This window comes from Silene latifolia, chromosome 3, assembly GCF_048544455.1.
Source record: "Silene latifolia isolate original U9 population chromosome 3, ASM4854445v1, whole genome shotgun sequence".
Taxonomy (NCBI): Eukaryota; Viridiplantae; Streptophyta; class Magnoliopsida; order Caryophyllales; family Caryophyllaceae; genus Silene; species Silene latifolia.
In genome coordinates, this window is record NC_133528.1 from 107,783,470 (window position 1) to 107,800,991 (window position 17,522).

The window sequence follows — 17,522 nt, forward strand, 5'->3', positions numbered from 1 at the left end:
ATGCTATCTAACCTGAGCTTAGTATAAGGATCTAGAGAATGGTTCTGAAGCACACTAATCCGTAGTTTTGCACTATTTCTGGCTAATCTCAGAGTAACTAAAGGCCTAAACAAGCTATGCTTAACACGGACTCTGTTCCTCTGCATCCAGATCTGATAAAAACAAGCCATGAATGCACAAACCAGTACACCCTTCCTTGCTTTGGACAATTTCTGGTTCCAAATCCATTGCAAAACATTAGCAGTTGGAATGGAAACTTGACATAAACGTGCCATCTCATTTAGTATGCATCTGTTATAGACACATTGCTCAAAGAGATGCAAATGAGTCTCGGTAGCACTTCTACACAATAAACAATCCTCATCAGGGCTAATACCTAAAGCAAACAATTTGCTTTTAACCTATAAAGCTTCCCTGATCATCAACCAACATATACACCCGTGCTTTGGTACACTCCAGGAGTTCCAAATGAACTTGTTCCACATAACTGGTTGGTGTTTTACTCTCAACAACTCATATCCACTCTTCAGTGTATACCCTTTAGTATTCAACAACCACTGCGCTTGGTTGTAGCATGAGCACAACTTATCTCTAACCCTACATATAGTTTTCCACCCCCAGCTCAAGTCCCCACTAGGAGAGTAGTCAGTCCAAGCTCTACCCTTTATTTGGCTAATCCATTTAACCTACAGTTTGTCAGGATTAAAATAGATCCACCACACCAACTTACCCATGGCAACATTATTCCAAGCAAAACTGTCTCTAATTCCAACCCCACCTTCCTGCTTTGGTGAGCAAATTTTCTCCCAACTAACTGGAGGAACCCTGATATGATCAAATGTCATGTCCTATAAGTAGTTCCTACATATGGAGTTCAACCTACTCAGTACTCCTTTAGGAATGATGAAAATGTTCATCCAGTAAAAATATAAAGAAGTAAGGAATGAATTGACAAGCACCAGCCTCCCTGAATATGATAGGTGCCTTGTCCCAAAACTTATAATTCTATCTGTTAAATTTTCAAACAATATCTGAAATTGTGCTTTTGTCATTCTGCCAGTAGTGATACGCACACCCAAGTATTTAAATGGGAGCTTCCCTTCCTGAAAACCAGCTATTTGCAGAATGTCAGCTTTAACCCCTCCAGAAACTCCATTAAAGTAAGCATTAGTTTTGGAAGGGCTTATTTGCACCCCCAAAAGCCCTAGAGAAGGTAGTAAATGCTATCAACAGTACCATTATAGATATCATATCACCCTTACTAAACAACAGAAGATCGTCAGCAAACATTAAATGAGAAAGTTTGACTTTACTACACATAAGATGATACTTGACCCCATATTTTCAGTGACACAGGCCAGCACCCTACTTAAGTACTCCATTGAATAGTAAAAAGAGGAGGAGACAGAGGATCCTCTTGTCTTAACCCCTTCTTACCATTGAAAAACCCAAAGATATTACCATTAAGTACCAAAGAGTAACTTGCAGTCTTGACACACTCCATGATCAAGGGAATAAAGCTTTTAGGAAAATCCAAAGAAATCAACATCCTTTATAAGAAATCCAAGTTGACTGAATCAAGTTGACTGAATCATAAGCTTTTTTTCAGGTCAACTTTCATGAGAAACCTAGGAGACACTGATTTCCTATTGTACAATTTTACAATGTCCTCACAAATAACGATATTTTCAACTATACCCCTACCCTTAATAAAGCCCCCTTGATTATCATTAATCAACTCAGGCAGCACCTCAGAAAGCCTATTGTAAATTAATTTGGAAATGCACTTATAAACAACACTGCAACATGAAATAGGTCTAAATTGGGTCACATTTTGAGGCATTGCACATTTAGGAATTAGTGTAATGAGGGTATGATTCAACTGCTTAAGTAATTTGCCAGTCTGGAAAAAATCTTTGATGGCATGACAAACAAACCCCCTCACTACATCCCATGCATCCTTAAAGAAAGCACTAGAATAGCCATCAAGCCCAACTGCCTTATGACTAGGAATAGAAAACAATACCTTCAAGCTTGGATTAATGATGGAACACCTCTCCTAATTCCCGATCTACCTTTACAAGTCGAAATCTCACCTTTTCCTCTTTGTCTTATGTTAATATCAAATTAGGGTTTACTAAGAGAGATTAATTAGTATTTAGCTTATGTAATATGAGTAATTAATGACTATTAATAAAGGATTTCATATTATTGTAGTGTAGAACGCATTGTGATAGTGTTGTATGAATTATTTAGGGTGAGACGGTCTCATGAGATGATTTTATGAGATGGAGTCAAGTCGGAATCAAGTAGCTTGTGAAGAATGCAAAAAGGTAGGTTATCCTACTCGGTTTCAATATTGGGTATGCATGTTTGGGTGTCTTTCCTTGCTAGTATAAGTCGGTTAATATGTATGTGGGATTGAATTTATGAATTGGTTATATGTTAAATATTGTTCTTCCTTTGGTCATGTATGGTTGTGGTTGTATTGTGTTGGAGGTCTTTGGTGGTGGTACTTGATTGTAGAGGAGATATAAGACGGTTGGAAAACTGTCTTACACTCTGATCGCCCCTTGGATCTTCCCACTCCAAGGGGGATGTGCACATTAATGACTTGAGTCACGGAGGGACTCGTGTGGTTGAGGCACGAGGTCTGGCAGGGGATCTGGTTGGCTTCCGGACTCGGTATGTCTAGGTGTATCCCGGTACCTTTGTGTGAAGTGTGGTATCGTGGGCGTGTCCCTGGCACCAGTGGTTATGGGTACGTCTGGGCATCTCCCGGTACTGGTATGGTAATTGCATAATCGAGTCTCATTAACATAAACATTTATGTGTCCATTTTATATATGATTTTACCCCCTATTTTAGCTCTATTTTACATGTCATTTGAACTAATATTAGTGATTTAATGAGCTAATTCCGTGTTTTAGTTGTGTTTGCTTGTCTTCATTGTGTTTTGTAGGAAATTAAGCTTTTAGTAGCTTCTTCTCGTCAAAGTAGCGAGCGCACGAGTTCACGAGGCTAAAAGACTAGGCATGACCGCGGAAGGGTATTTGGTAATTTTCAAGCCCGAGTAAGAAGTATGGAGCTTGGGTTGATGAACAAATGAAGAAATAAATTTGGCCCAAGCAAAAGTCCAGGTCAAACAAATGGAAAAGTCAAGCTTAGAGATGCTCTAAGGATGCCCAAATGTGCAATTAACCGGGTGTATTAAGGGGCATTAAACATGAACTTTGGATCCCTTGGAGCAATTAATCAAGATTTAAGAGAATTAATCCGGATACCTACGACCCAGATTGGGGTGGCCAGGCCCCGATCGGGGCTACCTTGCTCTATGAACTTTACGTTATCCCCCTATTTTACTATAAATAGGGGGCCTTAATCCGTCGTTGTAGGATATCTCTTTTACATCTTTTACATCTTTTACACTCCTTTACATACTTAGCACACAAATTCTCTCTAGTTTTCATTAGCTTACATATTGTTAAGCATTTCCTTTGTTAAACCATTCAAGTTAAGCATTTGATTCTAAGTAATATAATATTTATATTCAGGAAAGGATTCGAGGTGAAGTTACTCCAGCTGAGATTCCACCTTTCCAGGACTACATTAATCTCTATCAGATTCAGGACATAAAGGCTGTTGGCTCTTACTTTACGTGGACCAACAAACAGGGTGTTGACACAAGGAAGTACAGTAGACTTGACAGATTATTGGTGAATGGGGATTGGTTACAAAGATTTCCTGAGACTTTTGCTAACTTCTTGCCTGAGGGAATTTTTGATCACTGCCCCTGTGTGGTACAGTTTGGGGTGGCTAATAAGAGAAAACATGCCTCCTTCAAGTATTATAACATGTGGTGTTTATTCTCTGGTTTCACTCAAATTGTTGGGAGTCACTGGGATGATCAGATTGATGGTACCCCAATGTTTAAGTTAATTACTAATCTGAAGAAACTGAAAAGGCCTTCAAAAGAAATTAATAAGGAGAATTTTCATGATATAGAGCATACTACCTCCCTTACTCTTATGGCTCTTACCCAACTTCAGGAGAGGTTAAGAGTCACTCCTTTGGACCCTGCTCTGATTATGGCTGAGAGAGAGTTGTCTAAAGAATATGCTGTATTGCTTAATGCTAGGCATCAGTTCCTTGTGCAAAAAACTAAAGCTACCTGGGCTATTGAAGGTGATGACAACACAGCTTACTTTCATGCTAGTCTAAGGGCTAAAAGAAGCAGGAACAAGGTGGTTCAGATTGAGGGTGTTCATGGGAGTTGTAAAACTAATCCTGAGGATATCAACACAGCTTTTGAGGATTTTTTTATTCGGATTCTGGGTACTAGTCAGGCTGTTAAAAGTGTGCACAAGCCAACTGTCCAGAAAGGCAGAGTGATTACCATTGAGCACCATGAGAAGCTGCTGAGGAAGGTTATTGCTGAGGAAATCAGGTTGGCTATGTTCTCTATTCCTAGGACTAAAGCCCCTGGCCCTGACGGCTACAGCAACCAATTTTTCAAAGACGCTTGGAGTATTACTGGGACTGCAGTCTGTGCTGCCATTATGGAGTTTTTTTGAGAATGGCAAGTTGTTAAAGCAAGTGAACAATACTATGTTAACTTTGGTGCCTAAAGTTGATATGCCTCTTTCTGTCACTCAATTCAGGCCTATAGCATGCTGTAACACAGTCTATAAATGCATTGCAAAGTTGCTTTGTAATAGACTGAGTGAAGTGCTGCCTCTTATTATAAGTCCAAATCAAAGTGCTTTTGTGAAAGGTAGAGATATAGTAGAAAATATCTTAGTTTGTCAAGATTTGGTGAAATTATATGGAAGGAAAGCTTGCTCACCTAGGTTGTTGATGAAGATTGATCTTCAAAAGGCTTATGATAGTATTGAGTAGAGTTTTGGGAGGGAGATGCTTGAGGCTTTGATGTTTCCTGAGCAGTTCATTACCTTAATCATGGAATGTGTTACCACTCCCTCCTTTTCTTTAGCTTTAAATGGTGAGCTATTTGGATTCTTCAAAGCTAAGAGAGGGATTAGACAAGGTGACCCTCTCTCTCCTTTGCTTTTCACTATTTGTATGGAATACTTAAGTAGGATTCTTCAGGTGGTTCAAGACTATGATGGTTTCAAGTATCACCCTTTATGTAAGCCTATGAAGTTGTCTCATATGTGCTTTGAAGATGACTTGCTTTTGTTTTGTAAAGGGGATAGAACTTCTGTGACTATTTTGCTTAGGGCATTTGAAGCCTTCTCTTGTGCATCAGGGCTTAAAATGAATAGAGGCAAGTCTTGCTTGTATGGTAATGGTATTGATAAGGATACTTTCTCTGAGATTATCAGTTTGGCTGGGATCCCTGCTGGTAGGCTTCCATTTAGATATCTGGGGGTTCCAATCATTGCTCAAAGAATTCTTCCTTGGAGTGTTCTAAGCTGGTTGAGAGAGTTGTTGACAGGATTAGGGCCATTGGAGCTCGTAAGTTGTCATATGCAGGTAGATTGACTTTAATCAAGTTTGTTCTCAGCAATTTACACTGTTATTGGGCACGTATTTGTCGAAGCTTTTTATGGCAAGGTAAAGAGATAGCTCAAGGACCTGCTCTTATATCCCGAGACAAGTGTTGTAATGCAAAGAAAGCAGGGAGTTTAGGTATCATTGAGTTAAGAAGATGGAACTATGCTGCTATGGGTAAGTATATATGGTGGATTGCCCAGAAAGAAGACCACCTATGGGTCAAATGGATACATGCTGTGTATATGAAAACTGGGAGGGGGGGGGGGGGGTTTGATTATCTTCCTACTGCTGGATCAAGCTAGTCTTAGAGGAAATTGTGTGCTGTGAAAGAAAGACTAAAACCAGGTTACTATGGTGACTGGTGGCTGACACAGGGGGGGCATTTATAGTTTAAAAGCAGGCTATAACTGGTTGGGGACCTCCAATAGTAATGTTAATTGGACTCCTTTTGTTTGGAATAAGCTGAGTCCTCCTAAGCATTGCTTTATTGGGTGGCTTGTGGCTCATGGCAGATTGCTTACTAGGGACAGGTTGCATAAGATGAGAATTTATGAGGATACTGTGTGTTGTATCTGTCGAAATCAGGATGAAAGTCATGCTCATCTGTTCTTTGAGTGTGATTATAGTAGGAAATGTTTGTCTTTTTTTAATGCCTTCATGAAGATCTCTGTCCCTACTGGGAATGTGGTACAGTGGTGGTTGAAACTTCGTATGAGAAGCCTGTTAAGAAAGCAGATGATAGGTGCTGGTATTCAGGCTTTAGTCTACAGAATATGGGAGATGCGTAACAAATGCAGGGTAGAAGGGGTGCTTCTCAGACCAAGGAACCTGATTCTTTTGGTGCAGCAGGATATCAGAATGAGGCTCCAAAGATTACATAGTCATGGAAAGATTAGTGGATTGTATAAAGAATGGCTTTAATTTTCCCATTGTTTTTTCGATTCTTGCTAGATTGATGTAAGAAGAAACAATTGATGTATTTTTTGGTGATCACTTTTGGTATAATATAACTTACATTTTACCAAAAAAAAAAAATCTTTATATTCAAGTTATTTGGGTTATCATTTATGTTCTCTTCATTCAAGTTCAAAGTTCTTTGTTTCAGTAATTTTGATTCTAGATTATTTCGTCTTTGCATTTTTTATGTAAAACTAGGTCCAAATTATGTGAAGCTACTCGTTTTAGAATTTAACAGTACTGAGAAATGTTCGTTTTCATAACAGAAATTAATTGGCAGCGGAATATAAGTGTTTGTTTTGGTTTTTGTATGATATTGAACGAAAATTAAAAGGATATGAATTAGTTGTGAAAATCTCACAAGAATAACAACTAAAACTAGGATATGACGTGAATAAACTCTCCTTCCTTGCAAGAAAATCAAGGATACACACGAATGTTGGCTCTCACCTCGCAAGGATCGAATCACACTAATATCTCAAACTCGCAAGGAAGAAACAGAAAACTTAAAACTCGCAAGTAATAAGCACAAAACAGGAAACTCTTCTATTAATTCCCAAACTCCGATGAATAACACTGAATACAAAGCCCTCTATTTATAGTAGAGTAGGCCGACTAAGAGGACTCCTAAACTGCCTAAAAACAACTTTCTTAAACTCGACTCTTAGAGAATTGGCTAATTTGCCTTATTACAACTTGCTAGGATTAGGAAATAAACAACAAGAAAATAAACAACACTACCTTAAATATATTTGGTAAAAAAAATATGGAAACTAAATTATAAGACTCAATTTAGGGAAGTAAACTTGAGTCAGTTCCTCACCCGCGTAGAAGTTGGATAGCTCAACTTAAAACGACCATATCTCCTTCTAACCAAATAAGGCATGTGACCACTTGTTGGAAAGCTAACATCGTGTACTTTCATCTCAAATAGGAATCACACCAAAATTATTCATAGTTTAGGAGATATTTAGCTTTTAATCCAAGTGAACGAATCTGAAATGTCAATAGTGACACGAACTTGCGTTTTCAACATATACCCATGTTTCTCCTGTATCAATTTTCCATATCCGTTGTTTTATACTTTACATTTTAGTTATTAGCATTTTATATTAGTTTATTATTTCATATTATTATCAAGTTGTTATCATCACTAGTTTATCATTAGCATTTCATATATATTACATTTCTCATCTTTAGTATTTTACTAATTCATATGTTATTTCTATTAGTTTATTAATAATTTTTTTTTTGGTGAAATGTGAGTATGTATATATATATATATATCAAAAGAACTTCCCCAATTTCAAAAAGAGCATATGGAAAACCAAAACAAATAACAACAACATTAACAGTCAAAACGAACAATCAATAGAAACCCAGACAATCGCGGATTTCCATTTCACTCATTCCATCCTTACTCATACACCTCCGTCTGATTTGCTGCTGAACCATCTTCTTCATCCGCTCCACAACCACCGAAGGCCTCATCACACTTAGCTCAATCCTCGCATGATTCCGTTGAGCCCAGATAAGATATCTGTAAGTCGTCAAAATCATAGCTAATGCTTTCCATTTCAAGCTATTTCGATTTGTAGTCAGTAGTTCATTGATGGTAGGCATTGGTCGTCCAATCCAATCCCCAACACAATTTTGGACTTTGTTGCTAAACTCACACTCAGTGAAAAGATGAACAATAGTTTCAGGCTGAGTATCACACAAAATGCACCTGTCATCCTGACAGAATCCATAAGCAAAAAGTTTCGATTTGATGTTAATACCTTCATAATGAGCCATGATATGAATGATGTTTTAGGAATATTCCAGTCATTCCATATAATTGTAGCCCATTGTTGTTTCGTATAATTCCCCATAAGCCATTCATAGCCATTACCAATTGTGTAGCCTTTCTGGTGAGGAGTCCAAATATTATCAATGAACCCATCCTTAATCTTCTCCTTCACCTTACATATACTCTTCCAAGTCCAAGTGGAGTAATTAGCTGGTGTATAATCATGCCAGGGAGCCCCTTTGAGGTAGACACTGTCAACCCATTTGATCTATAATCTATCAGACTTCGTGTAAATCCAGCTAACCAACTTTCCAACAGAAGCTATATTCCAGACACTAGCTTTCTTAATGCCTAAGCCTCCTGCAACTTTAGGCATAGTGACTCTATCCCAACCCACCAATGGGACTCTGTGATATTCAGTAGTACTATCCCACAGGTAGTTTCTACATATAGCCTCAACTCTCTTAATGGCAGCTTTGGGGATAACAAACATAGTAGCCCAATAGTTATATAGAGTATTAAGAACAGAGTTTATGAGGACAACCCTACCTGCATAAGAAAGCTTTTTAGCTCCAAGGCTCCTGATTCTTGTCACCATTTTCTCAACAAGACTACTACAATCCTTTTTAGAGATTTTGCCAGGCTGAATTGGAACTCCCAAGTATCTAAAGGGCATTTTTCTTTCTTGAAACCCGTGACTGATAATATATCTTTTTGCAGCTCTTCCTTCATTCCATTGAAAAACATTTCTGACTTGGTATTATTCATCTGCAGTCCTGAAGCATTAGAAAAGGAAATGAAGGCCTTCATAAGGAGAAGGATGGAAGGAGCATCCCCTTTGCAGAACATCAATAAATCATCCGCAAACATAAGGTGAGTGAGTTTAATAGCTTTGGACATAGGATGATAATGAAAAGGCCACCTATTAGTAGCAAAAGCAATTAGCCTAGTCAAGTAATCTATGCAAATAGTAAAAATGAGTGGAGACACTGGATCACCCTGCCTGAGACCTCTGTCACCCTTGAAATACCCAAAATTATTCCCATTTAGCACCAATGTATAGGAAGTGGTAGTTATGCAGGCCATAAGGAGGCCAACAAACTTACTAGGGAACTTCAGACCTGTAAGTAGCTGCTTCACAAAGTCCCATTCAACAGTATCATAGGACTTTTGCAAATCTATTTTAAACAAACATCTGGGAGAAACATTCTTTCTAGAGTACTGGTGAACAATATCCTGACAAATCAACACATTCTCAATGATGGACCTACCTTGCACAAATGCCCCTTGACTTTCATGAATAATGTCAGGTAGGACTAGGGCTAGCCTATTGCAAAGGAGTTTAGATATAACCTTGTAAAGTACATTACAACAAGCAATAGGTCTGAATTGCTTAACTGATTTTGGTCTCTCATATTTAGGAATTAGACTTATATTAGTTGCATTTAGTTGAGTGAGCAACTGACCAGTATAAAAGAAATCCTGCACAGCCTTCACAACATCATTGCCAATCAACTCCCATGAATCCCTAAAAAAACCACTTGTGTAGCCATCAGGTCCTGGGGCTTTATCAATAGGAATGGAAAAAACAACCTGTTTGACCTCCTCATACAGCACGGGCTTATTTAGAATAGAATTATGCTCCTTAGTGCAATAATTTCCAAAGTCCAGAACAGCAGACCTGACAGTATCAGTGATTTTCCTACCGCCAAGTAGGCCATTATAATACTCTAGAAATGCAGCCTGAATACTTTGAGTTTCAGTACAAACTCTCCCATACTGATCCTCAATCTGTATAATGGTATTACTCATGCACCTTTTCCTGATAGCAGCATGAAAATAGGCAGAATTAACATCACCCTCCTCTAGCCATTTAGTCTTAGCCTTTTGACTAAGAAAGCTGTCTCTGGCTTTAGTCAGGCTTCTGAGAGTTTCCAGAGCTTTCCTTTCCTGAGTGATAAGCAAATGATTCATAGGGTCATCAATAATCTGATTTTGAATATCTGTCAAAACCTGCTCTGCTTCCCCAGTTTTGAGTTCAATATCTGCATAACACTCTTTATTAATCTCCTTTAAGACATGTTTTAACTGTTTCAATTTCTTGACAATACAGAACATCCTAGTACCATAAATGGGTTCATCCCAAACTGTCTTAACCCTAGGAAGAAAGACAGCTGCACCACCCCACATATTGAAGTACTTAAAACATCTATTCTTAGTGACAACCAGGTGCTTATTTGATATAACACAGGGATTATGATCAAACAGCCCTTCAGGGTGAAAGTGTCCAATCATTTCAGGAAAAACAGTTAGCCATTCATTATTGACCAAAAATCTATCTAGTCGACTGTACATTCTATGCTCAACATCTTGTTTATTTGTCCAGGTAAAGAAAGCACCAGTAGCCTGGATATCAACCATCCCACAAGCAGTCACACAGTCCACAAAGGCATCCATATCATCATCTCGAGTCTGCCCCCTAATCTCTCATCAAGATTCAGCACTGTATTAAAATCTCCAGCAAGAGCCCAAGGGTCAGTGCAGGAGTGAGCAAAACATTTCAGACATCTCCACAACTCAAGTCTATCCTTACCATCATTGAAGGCATAAATCAAGGTTAGAAAGAAACTCTTCCCTGTGACTTTAACAGTAATCTTTGCATGAATAAACTGGGGATTATAAGTCAAGACATGCACATCAAACAATTGGGGCTGCCATAACATCCAAACCCTTCCACCCTTGTGAGTGTGGCTATTGGTGGTCACACACCAGCCATTAAACAAGTTAAGGCTTACATTAGTCACATTTCCACCACTTATTTTGGTCTCAAGCAAACCAAACAGGCCAAGCCTATGATTATTCATAAAAATTTTAACTACTTTCTGTTTATTTACACTATTAAGACCCCGCACATTCCAAAATCCAATGTTATTCATGAGAAACAGATGGGTTGGGAGGGTCACCATTTTGTCTTGCACTACCCTGTTGTCTCTCAATTTCATCCAAATCTATGGTGTCCTCAGTGTCACTCTCATCCCTTTCCTCTATTTGTTGATGTTTAGGAGCAGGAGTAGTTGGACTGGACAATACAGGATACTCAGTCACAGATAGAGTTGATTTAACCTTAGGCACAGGTCTCCATTCCTTTCTGACTATAGGTTGAGCTTGTTTCTTTGGCTAAGACTTCCTACACTCAGTAGTTTCATGTCCCATGCCTTTGCATTTCAAACAAATACTTGGCTTCTAATCATATTCTACCTTAACCTGCAGTAAACTTTCATTTTCATCTTTAAAATGAACACAAGTGGGGAACTTGTGTCCAACTTTTAATTCAACCATCACCCTAGCATATCCCAGCCTGGTTTTGGCCTCTGTAGCTGGATCAGACCTAACATAAGGTCCCACCAAAGCAGCTATCTTTGGCAGACACTTACCCCAAAATTTTAATGGTAAGCCATACAGTTTAATCCATGCTGGCACTACTTTTACCTCCTCTTTAAGGAGGTCCACATCACTTTGCCAAGGTTTAACCACTAAGGGCTTGTTATCAAACATGTGATAGCCAGCCTTAAGCACTTCTTCCTTACTACTCAAGGTCTTAAATCTGACAAGAAAAATTCCATTAGGGAGAAAAGAAATCTTGTCAATTCCATATTTATTCCATATTCTATGAATAAAACCTTCTAACACCTCCCATGGTGGATTTGCCCCTAGGACAAAACACACAACAGCCTGATTCCAAAACTCTACCTCCTCCTGCACATCATCTGCAGTGAACTGCAATATATCTTCCTCTATCTGTGCTTTAATGGTAGGAGAAGGCTCCACTAGGGTTGAATGTGTCTCTTTGTGTTTCTCTATTTCAGTCTGATTAACATTTTGTGAGTTTGTATTAGATTTCTTGCCACGTTGTGTCACAAATTTAATATTTGCAGCAGGCTCCTCTTCATCATCAAAGGAGAGACCAGTAACACCATTGACTTCATGCATAGGCTTGGTTCTTTGCACATCCTCCTCAGATGGTCCCTTTATTCCTCCTCCATTATGACTCAGCCTTGCTTTCTTTTGAGAACTTGTACATTTACTATTAGCATATTGTTTTTTCTTAGATTTAGAAGCAGAATTTCGAGCCATAGTGAAGAAAATTCGAGCCCTAATAATGGCAGATGATCGTCTCTTGTGTCGCCTGATAATCGCCTGTCATTAGGGTTTTTCATCATTTAATATGCATGCATAAGATCTAGATTAGTTTATAACTTAACTAGTTTATTAATAATTCTTATAATTTCATTTAATTATATTTCCATTATAATCATGTTTATTAATTCATACAATATTAGTTTCATTTCCACTATGAGTGAGTAGTTGCTTTTGTCTAGGGATGAAGGAAGCCATGCATAAATAGTTCTTGTAGTTGTTAAAATTAGGATTCTATAATATCAATAATTTGTTTTTATAACATGTTTGACTTGTTTTGATTCATCTTTATTTAGTGGCCATAAGCATTGGTTAAGTTTGTTAAATTCATTCTATAAGTCGAGAGGCACGGAATCGGATTAGACTAAGCATGTGTTAGCAGACCGACCTAGTCATAACAAGAGTTCTCTAGGACCCGATCAATGGTTGAGAATAAGGCCGAGAGGTGGTTGTCACGAGACCTAAACAATTGTTGTTATTAAGAATTCCTAGTTTTGGCATGAACATTTACGTAATTGCATGTGTGACCCGACTCCCTTAGACTCTTTTATCATATATATAACAACGTATCGTAATCGACCTTGATAGAATTCTATTCATAGCATTTCATAACGCAATTCCCGTCTCCTTGTTTTGGGAATTTTATCTTTGATTAGGTGTGATCAAGCTATCAAATTTTGGCGCCGTTGCCGCAGAGCATGGTTTTATTGCCTTCAGAATTGTTTATTTTTATCTTGTTTTCTTTTGTCTTAAGGAACACTTGTTCCTTGAGACCGTTACTTATAAGTTTCTTGAGATTTGTGTCATATGCCTAGGTCCTCTCATACTAGAGAATTGATTCCCTTTGATCCGGAGCTCAAGAGAACGTTCCGTCACCGACTCAATTACTTCAAGGAGCTTGGCGCATCTTCTAGTCCCGAAGGTTTGGGTCGTATTCGTACCAATTACTCAATCCGTGATGAAGAAGAAGGTTCTATTCATAATCTCCAACACCACCACCATCTCCAATAAAAAAGATGGTGAAGCTTTCCGATCATTCCAAGCCCACCGCGGCTATGCTCTCGGCAAGTATCACTACTACCCAAATTACCGCGCCGGAGTTCGAGATCAAACCATCTTTTATTAGCCTTGTGGAGAGAAAGCAATTTGAGGGAAGTCCTTTGGAGGATCCCAATTTGCATAATCAAAATTTTTGTGACTATTGCTCCATGATTAGGCAAACGGGAGTCACTCAAGCTCAAATAAGGTAGATACTTCTCCCTTTCTCTTTGAAGGACAAGGCAATACTATGGATCAATAGCCTTGATCACACCGCCATGGGAATAACCAATTGGGAAACTTTGGCTCTTGCTTTTTATTAGAGCTGATCAAAAGCGGGCTTGGGCCGGACATGGGCCGGGTCCATCTGCTAAAAAAGTGTCCGGCGAGCCTTATTTTATAGCCCGAGCCCGCTAAGCGGGCCAATTTCCACTTTCCGTACCCGTCCACTTCAAAAGAGCGGGTCAGACCGCGGGCCTGACTAAAATCAAATACAAAAATTTGTGTTTTTATCAAAAAATTATTATCGCTTCATCCCACTAAAATTTAACAATTGTCTTTAAAAGCTTACCCTTAAGAAAGTATACTAATTTTCAAATGATAAGTTTACTTGTTTTTGGAAAAAAAACACAAGTTTGACAATGTTCTACTACAAACATCAAAAGTTCATTTTCAGCGGTTATATACACTCCCGTGTAATAAATACTTAAAAGGTACTATCTTTATACGACAATCGCGTTAGGATGTCCATTCTCGAAGAATCTTTATACGACTAGGGTAAACACTGACAATCTTCCACTTATACGTAAGGCATAAGTATTCATTTGGGCTACCTAATTGGTTTATAGTGTACAAATTGTAAATGAAATGAGTAGAGAACGTCGGAGGATTGAGGCTTTTTGAGAACTTTTATGAGCTTACTTTTAATAGTGGGCCTAGCGGGCCGCCCATAGACAATTTTATTTAGTCCAAGCCCGTCCATTTATTCTAGCGGGCCTAATTTTCTTGTCCGTTACCCGTTTAATTTTTTATTTTTCTCGTCCAAGCCCGCTATTTTAGCGGGCTGACCCGCACTTGATCAGCTCTACTTTCTATCAAAAGTTTTTCTCATCGGAGAAAACTCAAACTTTGAGGAACCAAATCATGGGATTCCGTCAGCAAGCTCTAGAGAGCTTATATGAAACTTGGGAAAGGTACAAGGAGTTGCAAAGGCAATGCCCACATCATGGGTTGGATGCTTGGTTCCTAGCTATAACATTCTACAATGGATTTTGTGCCGAATCCCCAAGAATTCTTGATTCCGCCAACAATGGGTGGTTTGATCAAATTGACACCGATATTGCTCATGCCACGATTGAATCCATGGCGATTCATGATCCCTAATATGTCAATTCCCGGAGTGCACCAGTCAAAGGTAAAGAGGAAGCTTCCGACACTAGAATTTTGAAAGCTCAAATCTTATTGCTCCAAGAAAAATTAGAGGCTCAAAATGCGGTTTCCTCTCTTCAACAACTCAATGCCGTGTCCTCTACAAGCCAAATTGTTTTTTGCGAAGGTTGCGGAGGTGCGGGTCATTACACCGCTCAATGCCACGCTACTATTGAGGAGGTAAATGCTTTTCAAAGTTTTAGATAAGGTTCATTTCAACCGGGTACATTTTCAAATACTTACAACCCAAATACGAAATTTCACCCGAATTTGTCTTACAAAAGCAACAATGTGTTAAACCCTCAACCACAACAAACTTTTGTGCCTCAACCTCAACAACAACAAAATGTCTATGTTTCACCACAACAAAGGTTCAATTACCCACCGAGCTATCAAAGTCAAAACCAACAACAAAGGCCACCACAATAAAATTTCCAACCAAACCAAGGTCCACCACCCCAAAATGCCTAACAAAATAACCATGGTGGGAGAGGGGGGGGACAAACTTGAAGCCTTGGTGATGCAAAAGGTTAAGGCTCAAACCGAGTTGGTGGCTCAATATCAAAAGAGTGACCAAGCTCACAATACCGCAATCAAAATGCTAGAGCAACAAATGGCTCAACTAGCCGCATCTAGCTCTCAAAGGAAGATGGGTCAACTACCACCCCAAGGTGAACAACCACATGAGATGGTTAATGCCATTCAATTGAGGAGTGGTAAGAGTTATGATGAGCCATCCACGACTTTGGATGATAGGTGGTAAGTAAAGAGACCAAGCTTGGGGGAAGTGATAAAAAGAAGGCTAGTGAAGAGCCTCCCATTAAGATTCAAGTGCCATTTCTTCACCGCTTAGCAATGTTTAAGAAAAAGAGTAATCTTGGTACCAAGGATGATGAGCCCCATATGCCTAAAGAAAATTAAGAGGTGCTTGTTGGGAAGGAGATCTCTCCTAATGCTAAGGAAGGTGATGCCGTTTCAAAGAAGGTGGAAGATCATATTGTGGTTGAGAAAGAGAAAGATGTGGAGGATGCTCCTCCAAAGGAAGTTGTTGAGATTCAAGTGCAATTTCCCACCGCCTAGCAAAGAACCAGAAGGAAAGTAAGTTCGGTAAGTTTTTGGATGTTGTTAAGAATTTACAAGTTGCCGTACCATTTATCGAATAACTTACCCAAATCCCTTCTTACTCAAAATTCATGAAAGAAATCCTCTCAAAGAAGAGATCCTTCAATGAGGTTGAGACCATAGCTTTCACTGAAGAGTGTAGTGCATTCTTACAACACAAGTCTCCCCCGAAACTTAAGGACCCCAATAGTTATTCTATTCCTTGCACTATAGGCACATATACCATTGATAAGGATCTTTGCGACATAGGTGCTAATGTGAGCGTCATGCCTTATTCCATTTGTGAAAAACTCAACATGGGTGCTTTAAAATGAACTAATATCACTTAACAAATGGCGGACCGTTCTTTAAAGCAACCTTTAGGTGTCTTAGAATATGTGCCCGTAAAAGTTGGCAAGTTTTTCATACCCGTTGACTTCCTCATACTTGATATGGTCGAGGCCTCTCATTATATTGGGTAGACCATTTTTGCAAACCGCGGTCGCGTTAATTGATGTGAAAAAAGGGAAGTTGACCGGGTTACTTTTAGCAAAAACAACACCATTAAGAGCCTAATATCACACGAGTCTTGTTATTTAATTAACACTGTGGCCTCTCCTATTGCTCCTTCTATACCTCGATCCTTACTGACGGATCCACTGGAGGTCGATATTGGTATTAATTGTTTTGCAGGTAAGGATTCTAAGAGCACTAATGCTAAGAGTGCTAAGAAAGGATATTCATGGAAGAGCTTGAAGTGGATAAGGAATGTGAAAGAAGTTATGAAAGAAAGCTCGGAAGGCGGCGAGTTCAAGGACGAAAATTGATCAAATAAGCTTCTTACGTCGTGCGAGACATTAAACCAATGTTTCTTGGCAGGCAACCCAAGCTTTTATTTGTTTTTGTTTTTAATTTTTCGCAAATTTAATGTTTTCATTGATTTAGAAATAAAATTACCAGACTTGACGGTGTTTTGTTTTGTGATTTATAGGTGAAGGAAGAAGACGAGAAGGCTCAAGGAGGATATTCACACGTCCCCATGCTAGAAACCCTGTTCGGGGACGTAACTTTCAAAAACGAGACGGAATTAAAACAATACGGAGTAGAGGAAAGTCAACACATAAAACAGGTCAACCTCGATCGGGGACGTGATTCTCTACATCTTTTGCTTTTAATTATAATACGGGACAAAGAGTATCATTCTATCTATTTCTCAGCATTTCGACAGTACTCTCTATCCCTCATCTCACATTTTCTTCTTTATTTCTTCACTAAAATCACATAGAAACATCATTCCAATCATCAATTTGCAAGGTTTGTTCATCATTTGACATCAACAAGCAAGTATTCATCTCATTTCTCTTTGATTTCATCCATTTTGATCAATTTAATCAACTTTCTCAAGCCCTAACTGAAATTGGGGGAAATCGATTTTGTGCTTATTTTTGCTAGAAATTGGTTAGATTGTGTTCTATTAATGTTTATGAGATGA

The 17,522-nt window shown here is 38.7% G+C and overlaps 1 protein-coding gene and 1 non-coding gene across 2 annotated transcripts; one reads left to right on the top strand and one right to left on the bottom strand.

Moving 5' to 3' along the window:
• Positions 1 to 2,687: 2,687 nt before the first annotated feature.
• LOC141649461 (uncharacterized) lies at positions 2,688 to 4,574 on the top strand. The gene is made up of 2 exons (XM_074458151.1): positions 2,688 to 2,792; positions 3,555 to 4,574. Exons 1-2 carry the CDS (start codon positions 2,688 to 2,690, stop codon positions 4,572 to 4,574), a joined length of 1,125 nt encoding a protein of 374 aa, XP_074314252.1.
• Positions 4,575 to 14,626: 10,052 nt separating this feature from the next.
• LOC141650877 (small nucleolar RNA R71) lies at positions 14,627 to 14,733 on the bottom strand. The gene has a single exon (XR_012546888.1). It is a non-coding gene; the product is annotated as a small nucleolar RNA R71 (small nucleolar RNA).
• Between the last annotated feature and the right edge of the window lie 2,789 nt (positions 14,734 to 17,522).